This window comes from Myotis lucifugus, unplaced genomic scaffold (assembly GCF_000147115.1).
Source record: "Myotis lucifugus unplaced genomic scaffold, Myoluc2.0 scaffold_728, whole genome shotgun sequence".
NCBI classification, from domain to species: domain Eukaryota; kingdom Metazoa; phylum Chordata; class Mammalia; order Chiroptera; family Vespertilionidae; genus Myotis; species Myotis lucifugus.
In genome coordinates this window covers 203,129-218,752 of record NW_005871776.1, presented here as the reverse complement: position 1 = coordinate 218,752, position 15,624 = coordinate 203,129, and the positions used below count along the sequence as shown (strand labels likewise).

The 15,624-nt window shown below is 49.3% G+C and overlaps 1 protein-coding gene across 3 annotated transcripts; it reads right to left on the bottom strand.

Moving 5' to 3' along the window:
* Positions 1 to 7,786: 7,786 nt before the first annotated feature.
* ZNF165 (zinc finger protein 165) lies at positions 7,787 to 15,218 on the bottom strand. 3 transcript variants are annotated; one of them, XM_014447927.2, is made up of 4 exons: positions 14,378 to 15,218; positions 12,373 to 12,851; positions 11,980 to 12,118; positions 7,787 to 11,386 (listed from the first exon to the last, which is right to left on the bottom strand). In XM_014447927.2, exons 2-4 carry the CDS (start codon positions 12,778 to 12,780, stop codon positions 10,479 to 10,481), a joined length of 1,455 nt encoding a protein of 484 aa, XP_014303413.1. In that variant the 5' UTR covers positions 12,781 to 12,851; positions 14,378 to 15,218; the 3' UTR covers positions 7,787 to 10,478. The 3 variants fall into 3 exon arrangements, with proteins under 3 accessions (XP_014303413.1, XP_014303414.1, XP_023602522.1); XM_014447928.2 differs by having other exon boundaries at positions 14,655 to 15,209; XM_023746754.1 differs by lacking the exon at positions 14,378 to 15,218 and adding an exon at positions 13,002 to 13,065.
* Positions 15,219 to 15,624: the final 406 nt, after the last annotated feature.

The window sequence follows — 15,624 nt, the reverse complement described above, 5'->3', positions numbered from 1 at the left end:
TTTTTTTTCCAAAGTAATTCAGAAAATAGGGAGGAGAGAAGGGGAAGAGGAATATAAACACTAAGATTTCCTGAGCAACTTACTTCTGAGAAGAGTTTGACAACACAAATGGGCCCATCCAGCGCCCCAGCTCAGCAGGTGATGTGTTCAGTGGGCAGAGCATCCCATGCTGCTTGGAAGCTGTGTTCACGTGACTCTGGAATGAGTGGCAGCAAGTGGAGAGCCCAGAACTGTTAGGGCAACACCATCTCCAGCGTGCATCTTGGTGTCCTCGGAAACGAGTGCCAGGAGTAGCTCCACACACGTGTGTCACCAGGGCTCCTCTCCCGTGTGGATTCTTCTGGGTCCCAGATGTGAGCTGTAACTGAAGGTCTTCCCACCCTCCTCACGCTCATAGGGCCTGAGCTCAGGCTGAAGCATTTCCCCCAGTCGATGCTCTGGTGTGCCTTGTTCCCTGTGCAGGTTCTCTGGTGTCAGATGAGGCTGAGCTGTTATTAAAAGCTTTGCCACACTCACCATTCTGGAAGGGCATTTCACCAGTGCAGGTCCATGGATGCTGAACAAGGTGTGAATTGTGATAAAGGCTTTCTGCACTCCTCACACTGAGACAGTTTTAACCTATAAAACAGGCTATGTATTCTCTGACGGTCAATATGTTGTGAGCTTCTGCATTAAAATTGCCACAGACATTACATGAACAGTGTCTCTCTCCAGTGTGAATTCTCTTTTGTCTAATGAGGCTTGAGTTCCGAGTGAATCTTTTCTCACGTTCATCACACTTATACCTTCTCTCACTTGAAGTGCTTCTCTGATGTCTTTCTGTCCATCCTTCCGGTTCTTGGGTGTCTCCACATTCAGGACCCTCTCCGTTGGTCGGGCCAGATAACTTTTCTTGGGATTCCATATCTACAGTAAGATCTTGCATTTGAATAAATTCTCCTTTCTTTTTTTTATTGTTTTATTGCTTAAAGTATTACAAAGAGTATTACACATGTCTCCTTTTTTCCCCCACCCTTGACAATCCCCTGGCCTCCCCTACTCCCCAGTGTCTTATGTCCATTGGTTATGCTTATATGCATGCATACAAGTCCTTCGGTTGATCTCTTACCCCCACTTCCTGCCCCCCAACCCTCCCCGGCCTTCCTGCTGTAGTTGGACAGTTTGTTTGAGGCAGCTCTGCCTCTGTATCTATTTTTGTTCATATGTTTATAATGGTCTTTATTATCCATAAATGAGATCATGTGGTATTTTTCCTTCATTGACTGGCTTATTTCACTTAGCATAATGCTCTCCAGATCCATCCATGCTGTTGCAAATGGTAAGAGTTCCTTCTTTTTTACAGCAGCACATTATTCCATCGTGTAGATGTACCACAATTTTCTAACCCATTCATCTACTGATGGGCACTTAGGCTGTTTCCAGATCTTAGCTATGGTGAATTGTGCTGCTAGGAACATAGGGGTGCATATATCCTTTCTGACTGGTGTTTCTGGTTTCTTGGGATATATTCCTAGAAGTGGGATCACAGGGTCAAATGGGAGTTCCATTTTTAGTTTTTTGAGGAAACTCCATACTGTCTTCCATAGTGGCTGCACCAGTCTGCATTCCCACCAGCAGTGCACGAGTGTTCCTTTTTCTCCACATCCTCTCCAGCACTTGTCGTTTGTGGATTTGTTGATGATAGCCATTCTGACAGGTGTGAGATGATACCTCATTGTTGTTTTGATTTGCATCTCTCGGATGATTAGTGACTTTGAGCAAGTTTTCATATGTCTCTTGGCTTTCTGAATGTCCTCTTTTGAAAGGTGTCTATTTAGGTCCTTTGCCCATTTTTTGGTTGGATTGTTTATCTTCCTTTTGTTAAGTTGTATGAGTTCTGTATAAATGTTGGAGATTAAACGCTTATCCGTGATAACATTAGAAAATATGTTCTCCCATGCAGTGGGCTTTCTTGTTGTTTTGTTGATGGTTTCTTTTGCTGTGTAGAAGCTTTTTATTTTGATGTAGTCCCGTTTGTTTATTTTCTCTTTAGTTTCCAATGCCCTAGGAGCAGTATCGGTGAAGAAATTGCTTTGGCATATGTCTGAGATTTTGTTGCCTTTGGATTCTTCTAGTATTTTTATGGTTTCCTGTCGTACATTCAAGTCCTTTATCCATTTTGAGTTTATTTTTGTGTATGGTGTAAGTGGGTGGTCTAGTTTCATTTTCTTGCATGTATCTGTCCAATTTTCCCAACACCGTTTATTGAAGAGACTATCTTGACTCCATTGTATGTTCTTGCCTCCTTTGTCAAATATTAATTGAGCATATTGGTTCAGGCCGATTTCTGGGCTCTCTATTCTATTCCATTGATCTATATGTCTGTTCTTGTGCCAGTACCAGGCAGTTTTGAGAACAGTGGCTTTGTAATACAGCTTGATATCTGGTATTGAGATCCCACCTACTTTGTTCTTTCTCAGGATCCCTGCAGCTATTTGGGGTCTTTTTTTATTCCAGATGAATTTTTGGAGAGTTCATTATAGATCTGTGAAGTATGCCGTTGGTATTTTAATGGGAAGTGCGTTGACTTTATAGATTGCTTTGGGTATCAATTCTCCTTTCTTATTTCTGATCCCATCATCCGAAATAAAAAGTATAGCATTCGAATGTAACTGAAATATACAGGAACATTATTATACTATTATGTTACATTATACTACATTACATTATAGTATAACTAGAGGCCCATGCACGGGTAGGGTCCCTAGGCCTGACCAGTGACCACGGCCAATCAGGTTCCCCTGCCTCCCCACCTGCCTGCCTACTCCTTGCAGAGCTCCCTCAGCACCACGCTGCTGCAGCTGGTCGCCTGCCATGTTCCGTGCCACCCCCTGGAGGTAAGTGTACGTCACAAGCAGCAGTCCAACTCCGGTACACAGTAGTTCAACTCCGGTTCTCCCGATCGAACTCCCAAGGGGACACTGCATATTAACCTTTTATACATATACATTATATATAGATATAGATATAGATATAGATATGGATACACATACTAGAAATACACAGCTTACATATACCAACAAAATGGTTTGACAATGTTTGAAGAGAAAATTAGAAGATGGCAAATGACAGGACTGGGTGGTGTGATTCCAGAGAAGGGACAAGAGTGACCTGAAGAACAAGCATAGCCACGAATAGAATAAAGACCTGAGAATAGGCTCATCTGGAAGGCCAGGCATTGAATGGAGAGGAATGAAGAACAGAACTATGGGAAGAGGGAAATGATAGTGTAAGGACCAAGCTTGAAACATAAAACAGCGGGTACCTCATGGGGACAGATGGACATCACTATTCTTGCAAAGGTGACACTGGGAATCTGTCAAGCCTGAAGCTACACTGTGGTTCACTGACGACTTCCCAGAGCAGATCCTTCATCAGACCTGACACTCCCATCTGTCCTGACCCCAGAATTCCTATGCCTGTGTTTCCTAGAGGGTCCTCTGAGCAGAGTCCCAACACTCTAGGGTAGGACATGTGGCCACTTCCTCAATGGTTAGTAGTTTCTGAAAAAAAGTGAAATTGCCCCACTTAAGGATATGTCCCCTGAAGGAATCTCATTTTAAGACCAAGAGTGAAGGGCAGAATTTGTAACCATGTAGGGATAATACAGGGAAAAGTGGTATGCTTTGTGTCAATTAGAGACATTAAAAGAAAAGAAAAAAGGAAAAGACAACCAGGGGCATGACTGAAGAATGAGGGCACATCAGAGTCAAAACTTACCTAGGCATAGGAGTCAGGGACTCAAACTGGAGAGTGTCATGAAAGACACAATCACAGGCCACCAGGGTCTTGGGCTGCTATCCGTAAAGGGCAGAGACCCAAGACCAGGCCAAGAAGGAATGTTGTCAAAAGGAGATGAGCTTGCTCTGTCGGTGTACTCAGTGATTAGAGCATTGGGCCACTCACCAAAGGGTCTTGGGTTCACTTCCTGGTCAAGGGCACATACCTGGGTTGTAGGTACATTCTGGAGGCAACCAATCGGTGTGTCTCTCACATCAATGTTTCTCTCTATATATTCCCCTTCTACTCTCTCAAAAATCAATGGAAAAATATCCTCCAGTGGGGATTAACAAAACAAAACAAAAGAAAAAGAGGAGATGAGCTTTCCTTGGGTCTCCTTCAGGGACAGGCCCTGCAATAATTTCCTCACCAAACCAGCTTGCTACACTGGTTAAAAATCCTCATGTTTACTGGTTGTATAAGGCTTCAGGGCACTTTAAACTTCAATTTATGTTTTAGCTACCTTACATATGTCTGAGTGCAGAAAATTAAAGCAAATTACACAAAGATACACATGTATGCAAGAACTAGTCTTTTAGAGCCATGAGCAAATAACAAATGACTCCTGTAGATGGGATCCAAAGAGCATCGCAAACAGAACTAAACCCCCAACAGCATGAGAAGCAGATGTATGCATTATTACAAAAAAGCACAGAACATAAACTCAATTTCTAACTACTAAAAAAAGATTGGGAAAATAGTGTCCTTCTAGTCGGATGGTAGTGAGTTCATGCTCAGCTCCAAATACTAAGAGTGATAGATAAAAAGTTTATCTAAAAGCTTATCTCTGCAGACCAAAGGACAAACCGCGCAACCGTGGCCACTTGGCAACAGAGTGCTCCACGCGGAGGACGGGCCCCAGCTCTCGTGTGACCCTAGAGGAATAAGTCAAGATAAACAACATGAAGCCGCTTCTAAATGTTGCCTTCCACTAGTTTATATCTTGCAAATAATAAAACATAGTGAGTTAACCAGTCAGACTATAACACCTTCCCCATTTACCCGGAATGCAAACCGAACTGGCACATCATCGAACAGAACCACCAGTAGTCCCGGATTCAGGAAGACTTGGCCGTCTGTGTCCTGTAAGCCACACGGACCGGACCGCAAAGTGTGCGGGAGTTGGCGCGGCGCATACAGCGCGGACTGAACAAGGAGGGGACACCCACATCCGACGAACTGGAGTCCCGGGACACGGCGCCCCGCTCTTCCGTGCGACTGAGGCGAGGGATGGACACTATCCAGCCCCTCCCCACGCCAGCCCCGCGAGAAAGTGCGTCAGCGAACCCAATGAGGAGGAACTGCGAATGCCAACCAGCCCAACTGAAATGCAACCCCTGAAACCCGCCCCCCAAAAGCATAACCTAAACCTAACCTGGAAAAACTGCACTGACTATCCCAATCCCGAGGAAGTGCTCTTATAAACCCCGTGTGAAGGAAATACATTCAAAGAATCTGGTCCGACGAAAGTGTTCAGGTAAATAGGGTCCGGCTAAGTGTTACATAAACTAGGTCCGGCGGAAGTGCACCCAAGAATGCCGTCCGGCGGAAGTGTTCACAAAACTCAGTCCGGAGGAAGTGTAGCCAAGAATCCGGTCCGGCGGAAGTGCACCCAAGAATGCTGTCCGGCGGAAGTGTTCACGTAAACTCGGTCCGGAGGAAGTGCACTCAAGAATCCGGTCCGGCGGAAGTGTATCAAGAATCCGGTCCGGAGGAAGTGCACACAAAAATCCGGTCCGGCGAAAGTGTTCACGTAAACTCAGTCCGGAGGAAGTGTACCAAGAATCCGGTCCGGAGGAAGTGCACTCAATAATCCGGTCCGGCGGAAGTGCACCCAAGAATGCTGTCCGGCGGAAGTGTTCACGTAAACTCGGTCCGGAGGAAGTGCATCCAGAAATCCGGTCCGCCGGAAGTGCACCCAAGAATCCGGTCCGGCGGAAGTGTTCACGTAAACTCAGTCCGGAGGAAGTGTACCAAGAATCCGGTCCGGCGGAAGTGCACGAACGAATTCGGTCCGGCGGAAGTGCACGAACGAATTCGGTCCGGCGGAAGTGCACACAGAAATCCGGTCCGGAGGAAGTGTATCCAAGAATCCGGTCCGGCGGAAGTGCACACAAAAATCCGGCCCGACGGGCCAAAACTACTTTGGCTCAGTGGCTATAGAGCGTCGGTCTGCGGACTGAAAGGTCCCAGGCTCGATTCCGGTCAAGGGTATGTACCTGGGTTTTGGGCACATCCCCAGTAGGGGGCGTGACTATCTCTCTCCCTTCCTCTCTGTAAAAAAATCAATAAAATATATTTAAAAAAAAATTCTGGTCCGGCGGAAGTGCTCACGTAAACTTGGTCCAGCGGAAGTGCACCCAAGAATCCGGTCCGGCGGAAGTGTTCATGTGCATTGGGTCTGGCGGAAGTGCAATCAAGATTCCGCACCAGCGGAAGTGTTCACGTATATTGGGTTCGGAGGAAGTGCATCCAAGAATACGGTCTAGCGGAAGTGTTCACGTAAACTGGGTCCGGCAGAAGTGAACCCAAGAATTTAGTCCGGGGGGGGGGGGGGGAGTGCTCACGTATATTGGGCTCGGAGGAAGTGTACCCAAGAATTTAGTACAGGGGGAAGTGCTCATGTATATTCGGTCCGGAGAAAATGCACTCATGAAACCGGTCCCCAAGAAGTGCTCACCTAAATTGGGACCCGGCAGAAGTGGACCTGCGAACCCGCTTGGTCCTGCCCCTCACCTCCCTATTGGCCCTGGTCCCCGCCGCTCCACGTGCCTCCGGCTGCCACGCTGCCAATCGCAGGGAGGGCGGCGGGTCGGACATGCGCTCAGTGACTTGAGGCCTCTTCTGTGTATATCTTTGCAGTTTGCTTATTTCAGGAGACAAAAGTAGTACGGAAAATAAGAAATTTGTTCCAAAGAAGCAAATATTTAAGGAACTTCATCTACATAGACAAGTGCAAGCGACATAATTTGCAGGCTTGTCCCCTTGTTTAAAAAGCAGGAAAACATCATGTTAAAGGTATTAGGCGATAAAACCGTTTTTATCCTCCCACCCCATATACTGTCTCTTGATTCGTCGTGTTTTTGTTATTTAATGTCATTTGAAGTAAAGAAAAATTGAAATGATCACTATGAGTTTTCCTGTTCACCTTTATATTTTGCAATGCCAATTTAAATGCAAATACAAACACATATAACTTGTATGTGGAAACACCAAAATTATGGACAATTTATATCTTGAGGCTCCCAAACCGAGGTAGGCAAAAGTAGGTTTACAGTTGTGCATATGCAAGTTTATTCTTGTATTAATTATTGTATTATTTGTATTAGAACTGTAAACCTACTTTTGCTTGCCCCATAAACTCAGTGGACATGCTGTAGAAATTGAGCCCTAACTGGCTCTTTTTAAAAAATATATATTTTTATTTGAGAGGAAGGGAGGAAAGATAGAAATTTCAATGACGAGAATCATTGATTGGCTGCCTCCTGCATGCCCCCCCCCCTCCCCCACTGGGGACCGAGCCTGCAACCAAGGCATGTGCTCCGCAGGCTGACGCTCTATCTACTGAGCCAAACAGGCTAGGGTGAACCCTCACTCTTGACAGACACACATTCTACCTGATGGGCAAAGACTGACAGGAAAGGGGATAGGGGGCTGCTCTCCTTCCCTTTCCTTCTGTGTTGTCATTTTCAGTAAGTGGTTGCCTAATACAGGGAAGTAACACAAATAAGAAAGAATATTGTAGGGTTCCTTGGTTGTTCCTGTTTCTTAGATGCTTCCATTTGCCAACCTTCTGACTTAGAAGCAAGTCCTGGTTGCAGCAGAGAGTACAGTCTCACCTGGCTATCGGCCCACAAGTGACTCAGATGCAGACATAACACGCTTACCGTGTGTGTGTAGAAGTGGGAAAATTTCCTTCTTCCCTTCTGGGTTCTTTAGCCTAATAATCAAATTCACAGAAGACAGATTGACAGGAGAAAAACAATTTTAATTTTGTACATACAAAAGCACCAAAAAAGATAAGACCCAAAGGCAGTCGAGGCTTGTCTGTCATCCTGAGCTGAGGAATGGGAGGCCGGATGGGGCCTGGTGCTCCGGGGGAAGGTGATTCACAGGAAGATAAGGGCAGATGTTTGGTTCTGAGGGTTGCCCTGTCCTACCTAAAGGTCACTCAGGTAAAAGTTAACTCTCTTCATAGCTCTCTTTCTAGGACAGGCCCACAATAAAAATTTTGGATAGTTAAGGGAGAGGTTAAACTTTTTCCTGAGTCTGCTGGGTCTCAATTTCCTTCAGCTCAAAATAATTCACATGCCACAGTGGCCCCTTTTGGGGTGGCCTCCTCTGCTCCCCTTCATATTCTGAGCCTCAGTGAACTCCCAAGACTCATGGGCCCACTGAAATCTGTGCTCATGGGGAACACAAATGCTCGATACAACAGGGGGGCAAAGAAACACAGATATGTTCTCAGCTCAGGTACATGGCCCATTCTCCTATTTAATTCACTCACAAAGCACAAGTTTAAAGATAAAATCAGGAGTCCTAGCTGGTGCTTCTCAGTGGTCACAGAGTCAGCCGGAGCATCGGTCTCAGGTTTGAGTCCCAGTCAAGGGCATGTACCTGGGTTGCAGGTTCAATCTCCAGTCCAGTCAGTCCGGGCATGTGCGGGAAGCAACCAATTGATGTTTTTCTCTCACATGGATGCTTCTCGATGCCTCTCTCTCTCTTTCTCCCCCCTCCCCCGCCTTCCCTTCCACTCTCTAAAAACCTGTGGGGAAAGATATCCTTGGGTGACCATTAATAGAAACAACAAAAAGATAGAATGAAGAATTTCCAGGCTGGGACAACAGCATCAAGCCAAGCTCAGGACCCTCTGGGCACCCAGGGCTGTGGTGACAGCCCAGTCACCACCTCTGAGGTGAGACCTGCACATGACTCACTGGGGACAGACGAGGAAGGCAACTGTGCAGATGCCTCAAACAAACAGGTGATAAATGTTGGGAAAATCTCACCTGGAATTCAAATCTTAGCAAACACAGGAACTACACTGTGGGAAAGCCTATATTCAGCACTCCCGCCTTTCAGGACACGAGAGAACCCAAGTTGGGAGAACTGTGTCACTGTAGTAACTGTGAGAAAATCTAATTTGTTTCTCCCCTGAAACTCCCCGCCAGCGTGAAGAATGCAGGAAAGCTTCTATCGAAAGCACTGGCCTCGCCCAGCATCTGAGAATCCAGAGGAGATGAACTTCACGCCTGTGATGAGAGTGGGAGAGGTTCCAGGTGGCTCAACTCTGAGGAGGCACCAGACTGCCCGCATGGCTGCACGCTGTGGCAGTTTCATTAGGAATTCAGGAACAAAAAGATGCCATGGGAATGAGCAAGAGAAGCTTGAAGGTCTTGTGCTCTGGACATGGCAGTTTTTCCAAAGTCAAACCCTCATATGGAAATGATCCTTTAGACCAGGGGTCCTCAAACTACGGCCCGCGGGCCACATGCGGCCCGCCGAAAACATTTATCCGGCCCGCTGGGTGTTTTTGCCGCCGCTGCCTGTTGCTGAATTTGTTCATAGTCTTTTTTTTAAACTATAGTCCGGCCCTCCAACAGTCTGAGGGACAGTGAACTGGCCCCCTGTTTAAAAAGTTTGAGGACCCCTACTTTAGGCAAACAGTTATAAAACTTCTCTGCAGCGGGCCAGATGCCTTGGGGTAATGGCTTAACCGTGTCTCTAGATGAGCAGCTGAATCCTTCTTTTCACCTCATAACCTTGTAACTGTTGACAAGTTACTGAACTCCTTTTAACTCAAAATTTTCTTCAATGAAATAAGGGTAATAACCACTCTACTATTCACCAGGGTATTACAGGATAAATGGGAACACGGGCAAGGAATTTAGAATAGATGCATTTCTGTGCTGGTTTAAAGTTGCAGAAGCTTTGTTTTTGGTACCGACTCCCTCTGCCCTCCTCACTTGTCAGTGGCCAGTCGAGAGGCCCCCAGAACTGCAGTCTCTGTCCACTCAGCCCAGGAAGGTGTCCACAAACACACAGCACACGTGGCAGGAAGGTTCCCGTTACAGGACTGCAGCTGTCGCCTCCAGATCTAGGTTCCCTCCCACTTGAACACATTGCTCACCTCTGACCCCACCTCTTGGCTCATTTCCTTCCACACCCCTCCTTCCTGTTGGAATCTCTAACTCCAGCCTCTTGCCTTGGGTGTACTTCCTGGCAGGACCTCGATGCAGATTACACCCTACTTGTCAGAGGGCCACCACTGCCTCGCCCCCTTCCACACAACCCTCCAGCTCTGTCCTCGGCTGCAGAGCGGCCTCGGTGCGCAGAACCACGACGCGGGGCTGAGGATGACTCTCTCCTCGAGTCCCCCCACACTGATCAGGGTTATTTCGTAAGAAGGTCCTTTTTTGTCCTCTCTCCACCGATGGACTAACCTACTGATTTGCCTCCCCCATCTCTGCTCGTCTGGTCTGGCAGCCTAGCCTTTCAGAAAGCAGAGAGGTCAGACCACAGGCAGGACCGCACACTAGAGGACCAGAGGGAGGAAAGAGATGCTGCTGTCAGCCACTCACCCCACCCAGGATTTACTTTGTATTCAATGTTTCCCACATTTCGCTGTTTCCTTAGCATTCCCTATGAACTGAAGTCCCTCACATTAACAGGCTTTCCCTCTTGTGAATTCTCCGATGTTGGCTGAGGTGCGAGCTCTGACTGAAGGCTCTCCCGCACTCGCTGCACGCATAGGGTTTCTCTCCGGTGTGGACTCTCAGGTGTCGAATGAGGTGTGAGCTCACCCTGAAGGTTTTCCCACATTCACTGCACACATAGGGCTTCTCTCTGGTGTGGATTCTCTGGTGCAGGACGAGGTGTGCGTTCAGGCTGAAGGCTCTGCCACAGTCTTTGCATTCAAAGGGTCTCTCCCCAGAGTGGACTCTCTGGTGTCTAATGAGATCTGATCTCCCCCCAAAGCCTTTGCCACACTCGTTGCACTCATAGGGTCTCTCTCCAGTGTGGGTTTTCTGGTGTCTGGTAAGCTTTGAGCTGTGCCTGAAAGCTTTCCCACACTCACTACATTGATGGGTTTTCTCTCCGCTGAAAACTGCTGTCTGTTTAATAAGGTTTGAGTGCTTGAGAGATTTTCCACGTTGGGGAGTTTTTTCTCCAACATAAATTCTTTGATGCATAATAAAACCCGAATTCCACTGGAGACTTTGGTCATAGGTACTGTGTTTACAAGATCTGTGGTGTGTAAATTCATTTGGGTTCAGGTTTACACGTCTGTCACATCCATTGTGACTTATTATTTCATCTGAAAGTATATTTTTGTGGGTGAGGATTTTGCTAAAACCTCCATCCTGAGCAGACGACGGTCTCCGAGACCCCCCAGGCTCGTTTTCCTGCTGCGGCTCTGTCTGGCCCGCAGCCTTGGAGACGTCCCAAGGCACAGCAGACTCCTCTGATGCAAACGTCGACGGTCGTCCTGATACAATTCTCTGTGAGCCTGTGTTTTCAGGAACGTCCAGACTTGACAGAGACACGTTGTTTTCACTCTCATGATCTAAAATGACAATAATGACAGAAGAGATTTGCTGAGCTGGAAGAAAATAAATTGTTCAGATACACCCAAGATAGTTACAAATTGGTACCTCATTTGGCCATTCCAAAAACATGGCCTTTCAAAAGAGAGGCATGAACCACACAGAAGAACAACTCAGTACAAGCCGGGCCTGTGTGCAGTGGTTGGCAGAGACAGGAGACACCCATCAGGAGGAGCGGATGAAACAGAAAAGCCTGGGAGGAGGAGCTTCGCCAGCAAGAACAGGAGGGGAAGACAAAGTAGGAACAAAGAACTCCGAGTGTGACTGAGGGACCCAGGGGGACTCTGGATCTAGGATACACGTCTACGGTTAGGCTTAGGGGAAAAAGGGGAGGCACCATCTTCCAAGAAAGCAGATGAGGATGCAGATGCGTGAGATAAGTAAAGTTATAAATGACTCCGGAGTGTGCGTACGCAAAGCTGAAAGCATCCGTCCGTCCGTCCATCCATCCATCCATCCACTTCTGGTTGGCAAAGAAAAGGACCACCTACAGCTAATGGGACAGTCTAAGAAGGGAGAGCCCCTGTCCCCCCGTCTACGGACACAACTTTACCGAAGTTCAGTGGGAGACAGGGTTCTGAAGAAGCCTGAAGGTCCTTGGTGTCCACTGGCTGGAGCTGGTCAGTACATGCTGGTCCAGGAGATGGAGCCTTTCTCCTGAATATTTCCTGTCCATGTCCAGGGACTGGGACCTGAGAAGAACAAAGTACATCTGGACTTAGGAGAGAGTCCCTGTTAGAATTAAACATCTCCCCAAACAAAGAAAACCTCATGTAGGAACACAAAACTGGGGGAGGAAGAATCAAGTCTGACTCAGCGGTGAGATATGACATATACCAAACAGAGAGCAAAGGAGACATAAATGCATCCTGAACTAGGAGCTCAGCTCTCCCACTGTGGGACGCCATCCGTTCTGGAGGCCTTAGCTCGCCCATCGTCTCTGTACCTGGAGCGCTGTTTCACCGCTGCCTCTCTCGTCTTCCAGCACTGTCACCACCTCCTCCCCGCTCCGCGGGCACTGCTCTCGCACCAGGGCCTGCAGCTCCGCGGGCAGGATGCTCAGAAGCTGCTCCAGCACCAGCAGCTCCAGCATCTGCTCCTTGCTGTGCGTGTCCGGCTGCAGCCACAGCCCGCAGAGCTCACGGAGCCGGTGCAGTGCCTGGCGGGGCCCAGGTGCGTCGCGGTAGCTGAAATGCCTGAACAGCTGCCGGCACAGCTCCTGCTTGAGAAAATCACTTCTCCCCGAGCCAGCGTCCTGCCCCCAGACAAAATCTTCCTCCTCCACCTTCACTCTCAGGGGCCCTTCATCCTCCTGAGGATTCTGAGCTGCAGCTTTCTTGGATTCTGTCATCATCTTGGGATAGAATGAATGATCACAAAACCCACTTCTGCCTTGTGAAGGGTCTTTTAGTTTCAAGAGCTCTCCTGGAGAGTAAAAAAGAGTTACTATTATTGTCTAGAAAGACCACATTATGGAACTAGTCATTTTCTATTATACAAACAGGTACTGGGTGTTTACTCTGTGAAAATACTGAAACGCCTGCGTTGGGAATACAACTGTTACATAATTCCTACCTCAACGCAGTTTAACATCCAAACTTATAAGCAAGATCATTTAGGGAGCATTTGAAATCCTGCTCCTGGGATATGCCATAAGTTTGCCTCAAGTAAACTCATAAAAAACACACACCACCACCAAGGTAATTTAAATGAGAAGCATTTAAATATAAATACAACACAAGACTGAATGTTAACATGCCACATGCAATTAAATTATTTCTATGTGCCCTAGCCAGCTTGGCTCAGTGGATAGAGCGTCAGCCTGCGGACTGAAGGGTCCCAGGTTTGATTCCGGCCAAGGGCATATGCCCAGATTGCGGGCTCAATCCCCAGTAGGGGGTGTGCAGGAGGCAGCCAATCAATGATTCTCTCTCATCATTGATGTTTCTACCTCTCTCTCCCTCTCCCTTCCTCTCTGAGATCAATAAAGATATATTTAAAAAAAATTATTTCTAAGTTATACAGACAATAATAGAAGAGATTCGGGAAATTGCTTTTAAATGGCCAATTCCACATAGGAAAATGCTCTGTACTTCTCACTGGGTGACAACGGACCACCTGCAGCTATTGGGGCCGTTTGAGAAGAGAGTCCCTGTCCCTGCCCTCCAGTGACGTGGCCTCACTGACGTCCAGTGGCAGAGGGGGTCCTGGGGGTGCGAGGGGGCACAGGAGTCAGCAATGGTCAGGGAAAGCCACTGAAAACTAACTTCTGAAGAATGGAGGGGACGAAATTTGTGCACGGGTAGGGTCCCTAGGCCTGGGGGGCAATCAGGGCCAATCTGTGGGGGGTCCGGTGGGGCAATCAGGGCCCTCGCTCGCCCCCCACCTCCAGTCGGGGCCTGCAGGCTGAGCTGCCCCCTGGTAGTCAGTGAGAGCCATAGCGACCAGTGGTTCTGCCGTTCCGTCGATTTGCACATTAGGGTTTTATTATGTAGGATGTTAACACCCCCAAAGCATTGGGCTAGGAGCAGTAGCCCTGTGGTTCCCAGAGAAGCCTGCGTTTAGAGCTGGGCTCGCGGCCTGATTGTCACGTGGGAACCTGTCAGAACAGACTCCTGGGCCCGGCTCCGGGGCTCAGGGATGCGGACCTGGTTCCTATGAGGTGCACCTGGGAATCTGGGTTCTGATGTATGGCTATAAAGAATTGAAGAAAAGCGTTTGAGTTGGCAAGAAATTTGAAAATAGTTGAAGAGAAATGACATAAAACACGTGGATGTAAAACACTTAAATAACATGAGACGCTGCGAGTGTTGAAAGCTTCAGTACTAAACACGCTGTGCGATGGAGGCGCCCAATACCCGAACCCTGAGGCGGGGAGAGATGCCCGTCCGTGGACACGGGGTCGCCGCCATTTCCTAGCGGTGGGAGGGGCTCCACAGTTGTTCACTTACTGGATAAAAGTGGAAATGAGGGAAGTTTCCGATGCTTTGTGTTTTGAAAATTCTATATTTAAGATGACAATGACATATCCTTTGGAAAAACACTTCCACCCCATGTCATGAGATCGTCATGGAGAGGAGGAAGGAATGGAAGGACGGCGACGAGACCGCAGAAAGGGCGAGGAAGACCAGCCTCGGGCCAACCCCGAGCCAGAGACCAGGTCCCGGCTCACAGAACCTTGGAAAGTCTGCGCGTCGGACCCGAGCACGGACATGGGAGGGGTCAGACCTGCGCGGCTGAGACCGGCCCGGCCTGGTCCCTGGACGAGGTGATGCTTCCGGGGCGTCGGGTCACTCAGCGCGGTGGCCGAGGGACCGGCTCGCCCTCCAGCTCCCGGCCGAGCGGCGGCTGCACCCCCGGCATCGCCTGCGGAAAGGCCGCCGGTAGGTGTCCCTCACTTCGCACCCGTGGGAAACAATCCGCACTCCGGGTCCTCGGCCGCTTTTAAACGTCTCACTAGCTTCGAGCTCATACACATCCCGCGCGACCCCGCGAAGCCCGCGTCTGGGAGAAACCGACGGGCAGAGCGACGTCGGGAGACGAGGGACCGACCGCCCGGGACGGAGGGGGCGGAGTCGGCGTGGCGCCGCGCAGCCCCACCCCCGGGCCTCGCTCACTCGCAGTAACTGCGAGAACTTCCGACGCGAGGGCGGCGACTCCTCCTGCGGGAAGCGGGCGCCCGGGGCCGGCTGCGGGCGAAAGCCGCGGACCCGGAGCAGGCGCCACCCCCGCGGTCTCCCCACGGCCGGGCCACTCCGCGCCCGGGAGCCCCCGGAACCCGCCGACTGCAGGACGGCCCGCCTCTCCTGGCCACGCCCTCGTCCCTCCGGAGACGCTAGCGCGCTGGTAACTATGGAAACCACATGCTCCCCTCCAAAGGGGCGGGTGCGAATGCCCTCTGGACGCCGAACCCAGTTCCCCCTTCCCTCGGGATCCCTCCGAGTTCGGGAGGGACCATGGCGGGGACTGGGTATTTGCAGGAGACAAAGGGCCGGTCACCCGGATCCCCAAGCCCGGACTCACCTCTCCCACGGGACAGGTTCCGATCGGACACTTCCGGGGGAAGGACAGCGTCGCGCCACTTGTTCACGTTTCCGTCTACGGACACTTCTGAGTCTGCGCGGAAGACACGCCAGCTTTGGACTGCAATTCCCAGAAGCCTCCGGGTCTCCTCGGCGCTCGGACTCCATTTCCCAGG